The sequence below is a fragment of the Lottia gigantea genome (genome assembly GCF_000327385.1).
Source record: "Lottia gigantea unplaced genomic scaffold LOTGIsca_50, whole genome shotgun sequence".
In the NCBI taxonomy this organism is placed as follows: Eukaryota; Metazoa; Mollusca; class Gastropoda; family Lottiidae; genus Lottia; species Lottia gigantea.
Window position 1 is genome coordinate 1,668,935 of NW_008709716.1, and position 17,139 is coordinate 1,686,073.

The following is a 17,139-nucleotide window of genomic DNA, read 5'->3' on the forward strand; positions in this document are numbered from 1 at the left end:
ATGTAAAACAAATATGACAACAAAACATTAAAAGTCCAAGCAAACCTGTATTATTTTATCAATAAACCAAGGTACAACTTGAAGATTTCTCTGTTTAATTTGGTAGACTAGGGCTTGTTGTAGATGTAAATAATCAGGTTTAGGTAAATTAACACCAGGAAACAAATCTGATACTATACCCTCAAAAAGTGGTATATCATGGGACAAGAACTGAAAATAGAATATATAATAACTACTGTTGTGTATAATTGTTATCTATTACACACCAATGGACTCTCCAAGGCCATTCTTTAGCTTTAAGCTAGAACAGTTATAAAATAATGTAGTTTAGGTGAAAGTGTGTAAAGGTCATAATTGTTATTTTCCAGACATAAAAACATTACCAGTTACATCAGTTCACACAGTTAAATCAACAAATTTGACTTACTTAAAGAACATTATTATACTTGATAAAACCCTTACTTTAGGTAAATTAACATCGTTAATAGATCTCAGCACCAAGACATCTTCTCTCTGCTCAGGATATTTCAATTTTAATGTTCCTGCTGCTGTTAATACAGACTTGACAGCTCTCATACCATAATCATAATGATGTTGAGATGATAACTAATATATCAAAATATTACAAAAACACAGAAATGACCTGGTTACATTTCAAGAATACAAAGAGACTTAGTTATATTGAAGGTGAAAAAAGATAAGTGCTTTATATTTCAATATAAACATGGGGGGGGGCATGATATGCAATTTATGTTCGAGAGACAGGAAGACCATTCGTTCGTTTTGGGACCCATCTCCAATCACAGACGCTGTTACGAAGGTCACAAATAGCGAATTTATCGTTCGCATATTTTCGTCGATCATATCATGTGATCAGTACATATGGCAGACTGCCACTGAGAGGACTTGCCTTGACATTAAATTTGATTGGTTGAAAGGTATCGGTCGCCCTATAGATCACTTAGGTGAAAATTGAAGCTTTTAATTCAAAATTAATTTTCTCCTAGGTCGTGGGTACCCACTGGATGACTGGAAAATTTAGTAACATACAAGAAGGTGCCTTTCTTTCTATAATATTTCTGAGAGCTATAAAGATAGGATGTCACCAGCTCAACTGAAACGTTCTCATACCGTTATACTCTGCAATCCAATTCGGTCTGACCCCTTTTGAATAAGTCCTGCATATACCACTGGTCCCCCACGCATTGAAAAGTGATCTGCGCCCCTGAGATTGACACAAGTACAGGTCAGTTTAAACAAAAGAATAAGTATCTTCACATAACCTTTGTTTTGGTTTTGTAGTCCACAAATCAAAATAAAGAATTATTACCTGTTCTGAGCAAAGTCTGTAAGTGGCAACAATTTTAATAGCAAGACTTTTAGCATCAACAAATCCCATAGAATATAAAGATATTTCACCAATCATACCATAGTCAGGTACCATCATGGCTACTGTTCGAAATAGTACCTTACATAGAAGAGAATATTTCACTATGTAATTGGTGTTCATTCTTACAATTTCCAATTTTCTAATCTTAATCCAGTTAAGCTTTAAATATGCTTCTGGTTTGCTTCATGAAACCTTTTTCAAAAATCTAAAGCTGTCCTTCCGATGACAAAACCAAATAATATATGTAATAATGAATAACTACCTTTAAATTATCCGGTAATTCAGCACGTCCTGCATAACCTGGGTTCATAGTAATAAATATAGTACATGTAGGATCTAATAATATCTCTGTTCCTTCAAATACAAATGTCTTACATTGTTCAGCTATACCTCTCTGTATCGTTTGTACTTGTTGGGCAATAACTGACAATACCTACAATAATAAATCAACAAATTCATTGAAGAACTGATACAAATACGTAGGACGTAAAACTCCATTCATTTCATTTCCATTTCAATTGATACAAATACATATTTATCAACCTTTTAATCATCCTTAAAAGTAGAATAAAAATGAGTCTTTGTAATAACTAATGAAACCCATCTGTGAAAATATCACGTACAAGAGGGAAAATTCCTTGCAAATGAAAATTTGCAGGGTATACTTATGAAACAATATATTATCAACTAGATTTGACTTAAAATCCATATTATGGAAATTTTAAAAGTATGAAAATTTAAAAATATTAAACATATGTACCTCAAGTTCAATTCTATTGAACTCGTCAAAACAAGCCCAAGCTCCTGACTGGGCTAAACCTTTGAAGAATTTACCCATAGCTTTGTAATCTAATCCATCTGAACAATTAAAGACAACACACTGTTTGGCTACAGCTTTAGCTAGATCTTTTGATGTTTCTGTTTTACCAGTACCTGCTGGCCCTTCTGGAGCTCCTCCCAAGTTTAATAACAGAGCTCCCATTAATGTTCTGAAAAAAGAACGGTGGAAATTATTTTTAATACATATATTCAATTTCAACTCTAAAGCAACCTATTTTGCTTATCGATCACATACTTATTATTAGTCCTTGCATCCAAATTGTATATTACAATAAATTATGAGTACCATACTTTTCTCAAACTTCATGTTTGTAAAACACAAATTACCTATAACATCTGTCAGTCAGAGGAGTAATGACCAATCGCCCAGAATTTCCTAAATATTCATAGGCATAGGCAACAGTAGTTGTTATCATACGGACATTTACAACATCATCTTGAAAATAATAGCGTAGCTGACTTATCCATGAGAAATCTGTATCTTTCCGTGTGTTGATATCATGAAGATTTTTTACAACATCTCGAGCTGAAATATATCATTTACATGTTATGTAAATTACCAAAATTGATAATATGAATATATCTAAAAGATATTCATAATATATCAACTTAAACTCCTTGAAGTCATGTGCCAGTGTCAAAAGTTTTGTGTAAAGTTACAGTACACTATCATAAAAATTAAAAAAAAAAGTCTCACCATGAACGTCAATGACAATTAAAGCCTCTAGTGTTATTCTTGCCATCTTGGATAATTTACCACGAACCATTTCAACCACTTCCTCTACTTGTTTCTTACTTTTATTGAAATAACTATTTAATTCTCCATTATTGATAGCCTAAATAATCAGAATACAATCATAATTGTGAAAGTACTGTGACATCATTTAAACAAAAACAACTTTCTCAGTATTCAAGTTATATATAGAGATTGTATTTAAGACATACAAAACATGAACAAAACTGACGAGTCTCCAGATTTCCAAATTATTTCAATGAATTAATCTTTAACAGATTTAAATAATGAATCCTGAATATGCTATTCATATAAATTCCAGAAATTTAAGGTAGACCTTATCATTTCATAAATTGAATCATATTGTTTTTATACAGACCTGTGTTACTTCTGTTGTCCAATGTGTTTGACTTGCAGCTAGTACTATCTGTCCAGGCCATTGTAAAATCCAGTCTTTACGTAGTGTAGTAGGATAGGCCAATACAGCTTTAGTCATGACAGTTCTTAAGCTAAACTTCATTGCTTCTTCCACCTGATTAAATAGATGACATCTAAATAGGGATACTACCAGTAGATAACAGAAAATGACAATGATAGAAAGTTTCAACTAATTCCTAATTCTCTCATTTCAACTTATCATCCATTGTCAAGAAAGCTGATTTTGAAATTTTCAATATTTGGACAAAAATAAAAGGAACCACCTAATTTCATAAAAAGATAAATAGCTCACCTGAAGAAGCCATTTTTCAACTAAACCCCTTGATTCAGCTGGAGTTATAGTCTTCGGAAAATCAACTCTCTCTTTCTCTTTAGATTCCATGGCTGTTATAACCTTTTCTTCATTAAAAGTTAATTGAGCAATACCTTCAAAACATTTCTTGAGATGAGGTTGAACTCGTAGAGGATCTTTAGTTTCAGATAATATTTCCAATAGTTCATCATTTGATAGGAAGAAAAATCTGGAAGAATGAAGAATGAATACAGAATTCATTTATATACTTTTTTATATGCCCACATGACTTTCTATACCAGTTTATTTTTTTTTATTTTTTTGAATGTTTACCCATGTGTTTTGTGTTATAGAGTATCCACATTATTTGGATCAACTAAAAATGGACCAGTAAAAAACTTTGTAAAATAGTTTGTGAGTCTCCTATTTTTCTTGAACACATGACATGGGATGCGTACATTGTCGTCACCCCTGGGGGTCCGTCCATTGGTCCATCCGTTCACAATTGCTCGTACACACTCTGGAAGGCACAATTCTTGACTGATTTTGATGAAACTTGGTGTGATTAAAAATAAAAAAATATTTAGTATGAGTTATTTCCCTTGTTCTTGAGATTGTATACAATTTTAGCTTGTAAACACTCTAGATGGCACAATTCTTGACAGATTTTGACAATACTTGGTAAAATTATTCAGTATCACCTCAAAAATTTCAAAAGGAGTGTATGACTAAGTGTGAATGTACTGCCAAATATTTTTATTCACAATCAAAGCTGCCAGTGGGCATATATTACCTTGCCTAGCAAGCTATCTTTATAGAAGAATTGCAGTGTCTAATATTGCTCAGATAAAATTAGGTTTTACCTGGGGAAAAATAATCGTTTCTTTTCAAGATAATCATTTAATCCTTTCTGAATATCATCTAACATGGACTGAAAATAAAGCAAATCAAAATCATAATGTATATATTTATCACAATTATAACCGGATAAGCATGATCAAGATAGCACAAAAAGCATACAAAAATGATGCCCGTTTTCAGACATTGGCTATAAGCTTTTCTCAATATGAGAAATAATAAATATCAAATCTCTATTTCACACTAAGATGAATATTGAATCATGGACAATTAATAGAAAAAAAATTCAAATTTGCATTTTGTGCTCATCATGTACAGAAACAGAGATTATTTGTGTAACACAGTGTTCTGTAAAATTGTTTCACCTCTGAATGCTGTAGTTTTTCTAACATCTCATCTTGTCCAACAACCACCAAGGCACTTGTATCTTCCACAGCTTTTGTCATGATAGTTTTCCTGAAAAAAAATAGTGGCAGGTCACTAAAATAAAAACTAATAAAAGAGCATTTGCGTCTGTACAACTTTTATCAATTGTTTGTGACTATAGATAGCTTCTTATAGTTTTTTAGTTTAAAAATAAAGATAAAAGATAAAGATCACAATGCATGTGAATTTCACTAAATGATGTGGTTGAGTTTTACTTAAAAACTTACAAATAAGCTTACCAATGTTCATCAACTTCTTCAAACATTTTCCCTTCTACTGGAATCTGGTTTCTGATATCTTGAGAACCAAAGATAGGTTCTAGATATAACCAGGCACTCTGAACTTTTAACCACGATTCTAAAATATCTCTCATTCTATGCTGCAAGTCAAAATATAAAAGACATAGTTCACATAGGAAAAATAAATGTACGAATATATGGTTTACTTAAATAATATGCAGCTGTAAGTTTGTAGACATTTACAAGATATGTCTATTTCAATGCCTTCAGTCTTGATGAAGGATCTTTTTCTAAATCATTGATGGAAATTACAAATTTTATTGTTTCGGTTGTTTTAAACATTGGCATTCATTTACAAAACCCTTAAATTAAATAAGTTGGATGAATGTGAACAAACAAAAATAATGATCTTACCAACTGAACATCCCACTCACTAGCCTCTTTTTCAAATGGTCCAATGAATGGTGAACCTTTCATGGTTGTTGTTTTAACAATGTGATCATCTAATAATACTTGTATATCATCAAAGGCTGATAATATATTAATACCAGTATCTTTATAGGCCACAAAATTAAAATTCATATTCTCCCAATCTTCTTTCATTTTCTTCAGTGCCTATAATACATACATTCAAACTTATCCAAAAGCACATCTGATGCCTGGTTGATTGGACTATTCAACATCTCTTTTGGATTCAATGCCTATGAATCATTATCATGCTAAGTCAATGAAACATATGACATCCTTTTCATAACTTGACACATTTTTATTCAAGTTCCAGCGGCCTTCATGACCCGAAGGTACTATGCCTGAAGTCTTAACCTCAGGGTTAATCTTGTCATAACTTGCTGTGTCCACAGCTCTTTGCTTTACAAAATAACAAAAACAATTGTTGTTTACCTTCTCAAGCGAAAATTCCTTACTAGCTTGGGAACTAATACCCATTAAAACATCCAAGTTTTTCTCTAAACCAATACCTAATACATCATTTAATGGTGTATCTTCTTTAGGTGTCACATCAAACCCAACCTGCAAAAAGAGCTGAGCTGACAAACCAATGCAGGGGAACATTAGATATACCAGAATAATGATCCTAGTTTGATAAACTATTGACATTCATTCGCTTTCTGATGCTTATCCTCAATCCTTATTTTGTATACCTGGACATGCCAACTTGCGCATGCGCATTATTATGTTTTTATGATATGGCGCTCGTTGATACTATTATCTTCATATATTATTGTAAAATGAATAATGCTTTGGTTGACCTAATGAAAATAAAAAGTAGACTAACCTTCATACTCATTTTATTCCAATGTCTTTCCTTTAAACCAGGATTACAAAGAGCATTGATTAGTGGCATATTTATCTTGAACTTCTCCAGTTTAGCCTTGATAGTCACTGCTGCTTTTAATGGACCTTTCAGATCAGGATGACCAAATATTTTTGTTAATTTATATGCTGTCCTCCATTGATTTTGTACCTGTAAGAAAATTTATCTTAATTGTTTTTTTTTTAAAGATTACTAGAAATTTTGATATCAGCATTTAAAAGCACAGGTATAATGAAATCATTTTTTGTACACAGGTATAAATGTTTCTGCTTTGTTCTCAAAATCTTAAAGGGACGTTTAGCTCTTATTCTACGCTTTGCATTCATTATGGTTCATTCTTGTATCTTACTACCTATCCTAATTGTATTGTTTTGTTTATCTGTACTATTAGTTTTTACACGTATTATTATCAAAGCCATTGATTTTAAATCAAACATTCACAGTAAAGTAACAGTTGAATAATTTGGAGGTTTGTCTACAAATGCCATGAAAAATTTACAGAAGCTTTGATATCATAAAGTGCATTATCTTCAAAATACTAGTAATACCTCTTCCTCTACTTCTTCAGCAATAACTTCTAAGAGTGGACCATTCATCCATTTTTCATATTGATCATGGAATGTTACAGCTGTAGACCAGAGTTTATCAAAAGGTTCTTTCATACCAATTAAATCTATGATATCATTATACACAGTTTGCGTTTCCATTCCTAACAATAACTCTTCAGTATTAATCTTGACTTTCTAAAAAATATAATATAATTCAATTGAGACCCCTTATCTAAAATCATTTAAAGAACAGGTAAAGAAAATTGGCTATGACTTTACCATGGTCTTATATTTGTAGTTCAAAATTTAAATCAAACATTCACAGTAACAATTGAATAATTTGGAGGTTTGTCTACAAATGCCATGAAAAATTTACAGAAGCTTTGATATCATAAATGTCCTCACCTCTTCCTTAAAGCCTTCCAGTTTAACACCAAGTTCTTGTAACTGTTGATGATATGTTTCAGCTTCTGGAATTTTATCTTTTTGTTTAAATTCTTTAACACTTTCAGTCACACGTTTGATTTCTTCTAAGAATTTCTCTTTTCTGGTAGCCAAAGCTTTAACAGCCATTTCATGTTGTTTTTGTAGTTTAGTTTCTCTACAAAATGATATTTCATTCATAAATGATGAAAGGAGTTCTCATTAATCATTTGTTTGAACAAATCTATAGATATGAAAAGGATTGAGGCCTGATTATTACATGAATTAGATCAACTCAAAACAAAAATAATAAAAAAAAAACATTAAATGTCTTACGTATTTAATATAATAGGTATAATTCTATCTGGCCATTTAAATGTTGTATTATTAACAGATAAATCTTCTGATGATAAATAGCCATAATCCATTAAAAACAACATATTACCACCAGCTATTTCTAATTTATCCTATTGAAAGAAAGGCAGAATTTGATGAACAATCTGAAACTAATATATGTCTAAACTGCATTTTCACAATGTCAAACTATTACCAACAACTATTTAGACACTTTTCTTGTACCATAAAAATTGTAAATGCAGTGATTTGATTAGATTGTATGTAAGCAAATCCAGCCAATCAAAGCCTTTGACAGAAAGATTGTAAACAATGTGGCTGCTTGTGTTACAACTTGTTCTCATCTGCCATTGTAGACGGAATTATTTTCTCACCTTCAATTCATACAATTCTCCTATCTTTAAATTTTCAACATAATTTTGTAATTCTACCAATTCTTCTGTAGTCTCAGCGTGTTTGGCATTATTCTTTACAATTTGTTTATACTGGTCACATATGGCTCTGTTAAACTCAACGCTTGTTGTCATTATATTAGAAACCATTTTATCTATTAAGGACCTGGCCCTTTCTATTAACCACTGAAATAGCACAGACATTATTCTTAAGATTTTCTTTGTCTGAATACTCTTTTAATTTCTTATTTTTTATTTTCCCGTTTTAGCACTTTCATAAGTACCCACAAATCATTAAAAGCAAACTCACATAAGTTCATAAAATCCACATTTAAAATAAATGAAATTGATTGATGATTTATGGAGGAAGTAGCATATCATATGAATAAACAGGTCCTTATAATAAAGGTTTTTAGTTTACCTCATTTATATTTGTGCAATCAAGGTGAAAAAGGTGCATAGGAACTAAAACTGGTAATGATCCCACTTCTGATATCATACGTCTTAATTTCTCTATTTCCTGTACATACATTCTTAATGGTCTCTCTTTACTGATAAACTTGTGTACAGTTTGATCAGAATCAGTAGATAATAAGTATTTATATGGTTCATATACTGTTTCATATCTGAAGAAAATATAAAAAAATATGTCCAGCATGTACTTCATATACGTCAAACAGTCAATAAAATCGCTTATCTTGCTTCCTACAGGATGCCAAAAGGAAAGCAGTCATTGTTATTGCAACTTAATTTAGACAGTTATTTTGGATTTATGCTTACTTTATTGGTCCATGACTGTTTTCCATAACGACTTTGTGTATTCTGTTTTTGGCTTCTATTACTAATTCTTCATTACTTTGTACAGTGCTAATATATTTTACATCTAGACCTTCGACAGTTTGAAATAAAATATTTTCTAATCTTGGTAATTCTACGACACTCAATACCATTGTGTCAATTAATAAATTAAAGAAATCACATATATCTGTAAATGATGGCTTAAATAACACACCAGTATTTTCTTTATTTTCAAGCTATAAAAAACCAAAATTAAGTCTGAAACTATTCACATCTACAAAATATAAAGCCCTAATCTATATAACATAGAACTGAAGACCTCTTGGTAATTGATTTATTTATGTAAATAACTTTTTTGTGACCCACAGGCTACAAATCATTGTAGGATTAAATGAATAAATGATTAAATGAAATTGAAGAAATTGCATACTTTCATAAAATACTGTCTGAGTAGAACCTAACTTGCATTTAAGCTGAATAGTAAATCACCTAATGCAACCAAGATATGAAAATAAGCATACCATAAATATCGTAACTGGATGTATGAGAGTAGGTAAAGCTAATCCTGAGAATATATCATAGCTTTCTTCATATCTATTTCCCTCGTAATATTTCTCTATTATATCAACTAAGTCATAAATAGAATTCTTGACACACTGCCTTAATAACACACTCATCAATGAGGCTACACTTCCGAAGAAATGATCCATTTTATCCATTCTCAATTCCTGTAATATTTGTACAAAATAGATGATCACCACTGAAAAGAATCTCAAAATGTCATTTTCATTACTAAAATTTGTTTTGGTAGTATTAATGTCTTTTTCAACTCAACTGAAAAAATATATTACGTCTATGTAATTTTTTTTCACTGCTTTAAAGTATTTCATTTGACACTGAGTATTTATCACTGTTTTTAAGTGAATGCATAAGAAAATTGGGTATAAAGCCACAAAAGATATACCTGATTATCTTTTGGCATCATTGATTCAATATCATCTCTATAATTATCAACAATATCACAACAATCTTCAATCCACGTCTTACGTAAATATCGAGCTCCATCTTTACTTGATTTTTCTACATGTTGTACAAATTCTTCCATTGTTATTGGCATAATTTTTCTTAGCTCTGAGATATTAATCAATCGAAAATCACCATATCTGTAATAAATATACAAAATTGAAACAGAGCTGTGTTGTGTTGTGAAGAATACCAATGATCTGTACTCACATAATATTTATCAGAATTGTTTTTTCAAATTTTATGGAATCTAGCAAAATGTTACATGAAATTCTAAGACTTACTTCGAATGGAAAAGAAATAAAATTTGTCTCATGATAGGATGTGTTAAATATAAATCTGTGCTCATAAACTCTTTCATGTCTTGAACTGTATCATGCCAGGGATATTCAAATCTTCCAGCACTATTTGATGGCTGCAACAAAAATTAAGTGGAATTATACAAGTTAAGGTGTTATAAAGTAATGAATAGTTATAAAGCTATAATAGGATTTTTCACAAGATAATTCATTCATAAGTTATGTACCATTTTTCTAAATTAGTTAAAATCTGACTAGAGCATTATACATACCTTTTCTGGAAGAGGAACTCCTAACCTTTCTTGTTCAACAGGGTCTAATAAGATATAGTTTAGTATGGCTTGTCTTAAAGCAAATCTGTAATCATCTTCCATTTCCTATAAATACATAAAAAATATATATGGTGGCTCTTAGGTATTGAAATATAAAAAGCTTCACTAAGTTAAGATATTAAATCTGATTTACCTGTAAAAATATCTTGGAAGCTTTAGGATGCTCGATACGTAATGATTTTGGTACAAACTTGTATAAACCTTCAATTGTTTCTGATGCTACAGGTGTAATCATGCTGGGATCTATAGCTTTATCAACCAGCTTATAATATCTACAATATATAATGAAAACCATTTCAAGCAGCTAAGGAAGCAGATAATTTCTTGCTGTACATATTTCATATATCAATTCTAAATCAAATGTGATTTCTTTGGTTGCTCTAATCAAAATGATGTCAAATCAAAATTATAGAGAATTATTTGGTCTGTGAGAGTAATATATTTTCGAAATTATGTTTGAAATTGTAGCAAGAAGAAATTACAAACCTTTGAATGTCATGTTCTAAGGGAGTGCTTGGACGAGACAAACCGTGCGTTGAGTAGAAAAATGGTGGAAATAAAACATCTAAAACAGCTTGTGTCTTCACTTCATGTTCTCTTGTAACATAAACATCATCTTAAAAATATTTTTCTAAAGATTTTTTCGGCTATAAATGAATGTAATGATAAACTTATTACTTACTCAAGAGTATTGATCCACGACAATTTGATTCCAAAACATGATGTATGACACAGCACCGAAATTCAACAAAATTCAATGCTTTTCTCTTCGACAAAATCTTATATTGATGATACTTCAATCTATACATATCTTATTGATATTTGTAAACTAGATTTACCAAGAAATGATTCTTCTGGTACAAGAGACATACTATCTGGCAAAAATCCTGATGGTGGTCTACCACTGTCATAACTTTCAGCAACACTAGACTGACACTGTCTGGATTCTGATGACACATCAGCAGCTGTTTCTTCTGGTTGATCATCCAGGGATTGATCCCCAATTTGCTTTTCCACATTGGAAGATGGTTGCTGAGTTGAATTTAAAGTATTATTGTCAAGTTGAGGTACATTTAGAGAATCTGTATCTGAAGCTAATGAAGGTGCTGGTGTTGATGGTAACTGTTCAACATTATCCGTAGGTTCATGCTTTTCCTCTATTGGTTCACTTCGATCAATAGTTCCTTAAATATAAAATAGCGATGCCATCGTAATACGCCCACATTTGTTATGGCAGCTAATTTGTCCGGGAGGTTGACAAGAGTAATCAGTAAATAATGCTTCTGAGAGTGAAATTTACATATTTCATGGGTTTTCTTTACAGTTTACATTTCAAGAACAAGGGCAATAACCCATAGTAAATATTTTTCGATTTGTCTGATTTTCAATAGGGTTCATCCTTGGGTGATAACCAACACTCAAGCCAAATTTCGTTAAAATCCGTCAAGAATTGTCCCTTCTAGAGTGTCCACAAACAATTCAAGAACAAGGGCAATAACTCATAGCAAATATTTTTCGATTCGTCTGATCTTCAATAGGGTTCATCATTGGGTGATTACAAACACTCACACCAAGTTTTGTCAAAATCCATCAAGAAACCAGCTCTCTATCGTGTCCACACTCTATCGTGTCCACAAGCGATTCAAGAACAAGGGCAATAACTCATAGTAAATATTTTTCAATTCGTCTAATTTTCAATAGGGTTCATCCTTATCCTTGGGTGATTACAAACACTCACACCAAGTTTCGTCAAAATCCATCAAGAAACCAGCTCTCTATCATGTCCACAAACAATTCAAGAACAAGGGCAATAACTGATAGACAGACAGACAGACAGACAGACAGAAAGGGGCGAAGACTATATACGCCCACATTAATGTGTGGGCATATAAAAATCATATCTAGGTCATGACAAACTAATACCCTAATGATTTATGAACCTTGTTATATCTCCAGATTCAAAAATTTGACAATGATTAATCGGTACTTTCAGACTAACATAATTGATAACTACCAATATAATCAGGTTCACTAGGCTGTTGTACTAATGGTGGAAGAACTAAAGTGGTTTTATTTTCTGTCTTTGCTGTTGATTCAATATCTACAACACTTGAAAAGGCTATACTATTTACATCAACTTTATCTCTTGTATTGCTATTAAAAAGAAAAAACAAATTTAAATAAAAAAAAGCTTTCTAAAACATATTCTAACATTATGTTCAACAGTTACATGCCTAGTTAAATTTACATAATAGTGAAATAGTTTTCTTCAATTTCAACTATTTATTCTATAACCTTGACCTTCCAGATCTATCAACATTTATTCCAAGTTCGGTCAGGTAAAGATTGCTTTTGCTCTCAGCTTATGAAATGGCTGATTTGAAAATGATATGAGAACAATCTAGTAGATGGAATTGGTTTGAATGTATCAGTAACCGTACACATACTACAAATTAAAACTCCATTTAATATGGATTTGATGCTTTGTATAACATCACTATACCTAGATCTTTGTGATTGAGGTAGCCTTGGTTTATCAGTGATATAATTAGATGTTTTTTGTCTTGGTGATAAAAAATATATTTCTTCCACAGTGTAAGCTGTAAAAGTAAAATAAATTTGCATGAGAATAAAATTTTCATTACAAAAATCATAAAAAAAACCTCGTGTGCCAAAATCAGTTTAAAATAAGATTTTCTTAGAATTTTGACATTAATATCTAAAGATAGCTTGCCAGGCAAGGTAATATACGCCCACTGGCAGCTTTGATTTTAAATAAAAATATTTGGCAGTACAGTAATAATTACCAGTATGAAATATTCAACCTTCAGACATACATCATAATATTACCAAGTTTCATTAAAATCTATCAAGAATTGGGCCTTCTTCAGTGTTTACAGGCTAAAACGTAAATGCATTTTTAAGAACAGGGGCAATAATATTTTTCGATTTTCGTTAGGGTTCATCTTTGGGTAATTACATACACTCACACCAAGTTTCGTCAAAATCCATCCAGAATTGTGCCTTCTAGAGTGTTTACATGCAACAAATTGAACGCATTTTCAAGAAAAAGGACAATAACTCATACCAATTATTTATTGATTTTTCTGATTTTCAAAAGGGTTCATCCTTAGGTGACAACAAACACTCACTCAATAATTGAACCTTCTAGAGTGTTAACAAGCTAAAAATTAAATGCCTTTTCAAGAACAAGGGCAATAACTAATATTAATTATTTTCCGATTATTCTGATTTTCAATAGGCTTCATCCTTGGGTGATTACTAACACTTATACAAAGTTTCATCTAAATCTGTCAAGAATTGCGTCTTCTAGAACGCATTTTCAAGAACAAGGACAATAACTCATACTAAATATTTTTCAATTTTTCTAATTTTCTATAGGGTTTATACTTGGGTGATTACAAACACTCACATCAAGTTTCATCAAAATCTGTCCAAAATTGTGCCTTCTAGAGTGTTTACAAGCTAAAATTGAACGCATTTTCAAGAACAAGGGCAATAACTCATACTAATTATTTTTTGATCTTTTGATTTTAAATTGGGTTCATCCTTGGGTGATAACAAACACTCACACCAAGTTTCATCAAAATCCGTCAAGAATTGCGCCTACTAGAGTGTTTACGAGATGTTTTAAGAACAAGGGCAATAACTTAATGCTTAATATTTTTCGATTTTTCTGATTTTCAGTTGGGTTCATTACAAACAACCATTCCAATTTTCGTCGAAATCAATCAAGAATAGTGCCTTGTAGAGTGTTTACGTGCAATTGTGGACGGACGTGCAATTGTGGACGGACGGACAAACGAACGGCAAAGGACGATAATATACATTATTACTACTAATTACTACTATGTTAAATTACTACCAATATATATATATTATGTGGCGATTGGAGACTACTTATAAAGATAGCTTGCCAGGCAAGGTAATATACGCCCACTGGCAGCTTTGATTTTAAATAGAAATATTTGGCAGTACCGTAACAATTACCAGTATGAAATATTCAACCTTCAGACATACACTTCTTTTGAACTTTTTGAGACGATACTGAATAAGATTATCAAAATCTGTCAAGAATTGTGCCTTCAAGACTGTTTACAAGCTAAAATTGAACGCGTTTTCAGTAGCAAGGGCAATAACTCATACTAATAAATTTTCGATTTTTCTGATTTTCAAAGGGGTTTATCCTTGGGTGATAATAAACACTCATGCCAAGTTTCATCAAATTAAGTCAAGAATTGTCACCTCTAGAGTGTTTAAAAGCTAAAAATTGAACGCGTTTTCAAGAACAAGGGCAATAACTCATAATAAATATTTTTCGATTCTTCTGATTTTCAATAAGGTTCATTCTTGGGTGATTACGAACACTCACACCAAGTTTCGTCAAAATCCGTCAAGAATTGTGCCTTCTAGAGTGTTTACGAGCTACAAATTGAACGCGTTTTCAAGAACAAGGGCAATAACTTATACTAAATATTTTTCAATTCTTCTGATTTTCAATAGGGTTCATCCTTGGATGATTACGAACACTCATACCAAGTTTTGTCAAAATCCTTCAAGAATTGTGTCTTGTAGAGTGTTTACGAGCAATTGTGGACGGACGGACGGACGGACATGTGTGGGGGCAATATACGCCCCCCATATCATGCGGGCGTATAAAAAATACATAAATGATCAGAAAATGAGGAAACTGGTGCTAACTTGGCTAAATCGATACAGAGACCAGACTTGCATGCCAATGGCAGTTCCTTGGACTAAATGCTCGAAGAACTGGTATTTACAAATTCTCAAAAAGGAATAAGTTAGTAAAGCCGTCACAAGTGACTTAGCAACTGAACCTGACAGTCCAAGATATGGAAGAATTGGAAGAATCTGCTTTACAACAAATGAAAAAACAATAATAAAGATAACTAGAGCCGTGCCACTGTACCAAAGCAGTGCGCATCAAACCTGATACATCGGTGAAACTAGCATTTTAAAGTCATATTGGGAAAAAAAAGCATGGTAACATTCGGTAGTAAAAATTCGATAAACCACTCAATGTGGTAGTGAAAAGACGCATTGATTTGATAACATTGGGTAGTAAAACGTGTTAACACTCGGTAGTAAAATGTCGATTTTTATAATCGCTGTAAAACTGATAATAAACACCGCACAATACAAATGAAGATATATTTGAATAGATCTTGCTGAGCACAAAAACTTTTGTTCTGGTCAAAAGGTCAACAAAGGTCAATTAAAAGTAATATGAGCCTTTGAAGTTTCGAAAATTGCTGTTTTCGGACGTCTGCAAAACAGGAAGTATATATTGGACATCAAAGATCAAAGTAAGAATGGTCATCCTAGGTCAACAACCTTTGACCATGCAAAGGTCAAAGTCATTTATGTTAATGTTCAAAAATGAATTCTTTTAAAATTGTTAAACCTATTCCTTTTTTTAAAGTAAAGAGTGCAAACAACTGTAATTTTATCACAAATTGTCTTAAATAGTGAATTATTTTCGTGCAAAATTTCTAGGGTGACAATTGCAAACTTTGCGAGTTATGACAAATGCAAATATTTCAGGTAAAGGTAAATACACACCGGATGTGCCATGCCTACTTCAAAAATTTTATTGTATCTGAGATGAAGTGTACATTATAAAATAATGTTCAAAATTTCAAGTGTTTACAATCATTAGATCATGAGATATTTGAAGTTATACGTTTTTTAAGGCAGTGGTTACCGTCGGTAGATTATAGGCACCGTGAATTTACGCACAGTTACTTTAGAAGTCAGTACAAAATTTTAATTTTTAAAACGCGCAATTTTGATTAAAATATCAAGTTTGATATATCACCAGAAAGGAGAGATCATGCACTTGAAGAATATATAAGAAATTTTTCATATGTTAATTAGGTCACGTGACAATTGCCTATAAAACGGAAGTTAATGTTGCACAACAAAAATGATGACATATTCGGATAGATCTCGTCTAAGGCTACAACTTTTGTGCTTGTCACAAAGTCACCAAAGGTCAAGGTCACGAGATATGAGCCTTCAAATTTTTTTACAATAATGCAAAAAATCAACCGGAAATAACTCAAAAGCAAAATCGAAATTCAAAAATCGGCTCCCACACGATTGTGAGGAATTATTCACTGTTAATATAGACCTTTAAATAATGCAATTCCGATTAAACCCTGATCCCAAAAGTACTTTTATAGAGAATTTTGTCATTTCAAGATGGCGGCTGATCTAATACTTCGGGACAAATTTTATCATTTGAAATCTTTAATATAAACAATTCTAGCATGTTGCAATAAGAATTTTTCAAATATCTATAAAATTCCGGAAGTTAAAATTTGAACCTTAAGAGCCAAATGACGTCAAAACCGGAAGTGATACAAAATATTTGAGA

The 17,139-nt window shown here is 31.7% G+C and overlaps 1 protein-coding gene across 1 annotated transcript in view; it reads right to left on the bottom strand.

Moving 5' to 3' along the window:
• The window catches only part of LOTGIDRAFT_125424 (hypothetical protein), a gene marked incomplete at both ends in the record, with an annotated part of 35,231 nt that extends 24,218 nt beyond the window's left edge, over positions 1-11,013 (bottom strand). The window contains 26 exons of the mRNA XM_009062311.1: positions 46-210; positions 463-606; positions 1,331-1,468; positions 1,653-1,823; positions 2,151-2,379; positions 2,558-2,756; positions 2,928-3,066; positions 3,343-3,495; positions 3,694-3,922; positions 4,557-4,624; positions 4,917-5,007; positions 5,217-5,356; positions 5,631-5,831; positions 6,117-6,245; positions 6,511-6,699; positions 7,098-7,292; positions 7,503-7,644; positions 7,857-7,987; positions 8,249-8,452; positions 8,688-8,892; positions 9,047-9,300; positions 9,586-9,784; positions 10,018-10,227; positions 10,372-10,502; positions 10,659-10,763; positions 10,852-11,013. Coding sequence (XP_009060559.1) covers positions 46-210; positions 463-606; positions 1,331-1,468; positions 1,653-1,823; positions 2,151-2,379; positions 2,558-2,756; positions 2,928-3,066; positions 3,343-3,495; positions 3,694-3,922; positions 4,557-4,624; positions 4,917-5,007; positions 5,217-5,356; positions 5,631-5,831; positions 6,117-6,245; positions 6,511-6,699; positions 7,098-7,292; positions 7,503-7,644; positions 7,857-7,987; positions 8,249-8,452; positions 8,688-8,892; positions 9,047-9,300; positions 9,586-9,784; positions 10,018-10,227; positions 10,372-10,502; positions 10,659-10,763; positions 10,852-11,013 — 4,323 coding nt within the window. The remainder of the gene's footprint in view (positions 1-45; positions 211-462; positions 607-1,330; positions 1,469-1,652; positions 1,824-2,150; positions 2,380-2,557; positions 2,757-2,927; positions 3,067-3,342; positions 3,496-3,693; positions 3,923-4,556; positions 4,625-4,916; positions 5,008-5,216; positions 5,357-5,630; positions 5,832-6,116; positions 6,246-6,510; positions 6,700-7,097; positions 7,293-7,502; positions 7,645-7,856; positions 7,988-8,248; positions 8,453-8,687; positions 8,893-9,046; positions 9,301-9,585; positions 9,785-10,017; positions 10,228-10,371; positions 10,503-10,658; positions 10,764-10,851) is intronic.
• Between the last annotated feature and the right edge of the window lie 6,126 nt (positions 11,014-17,139).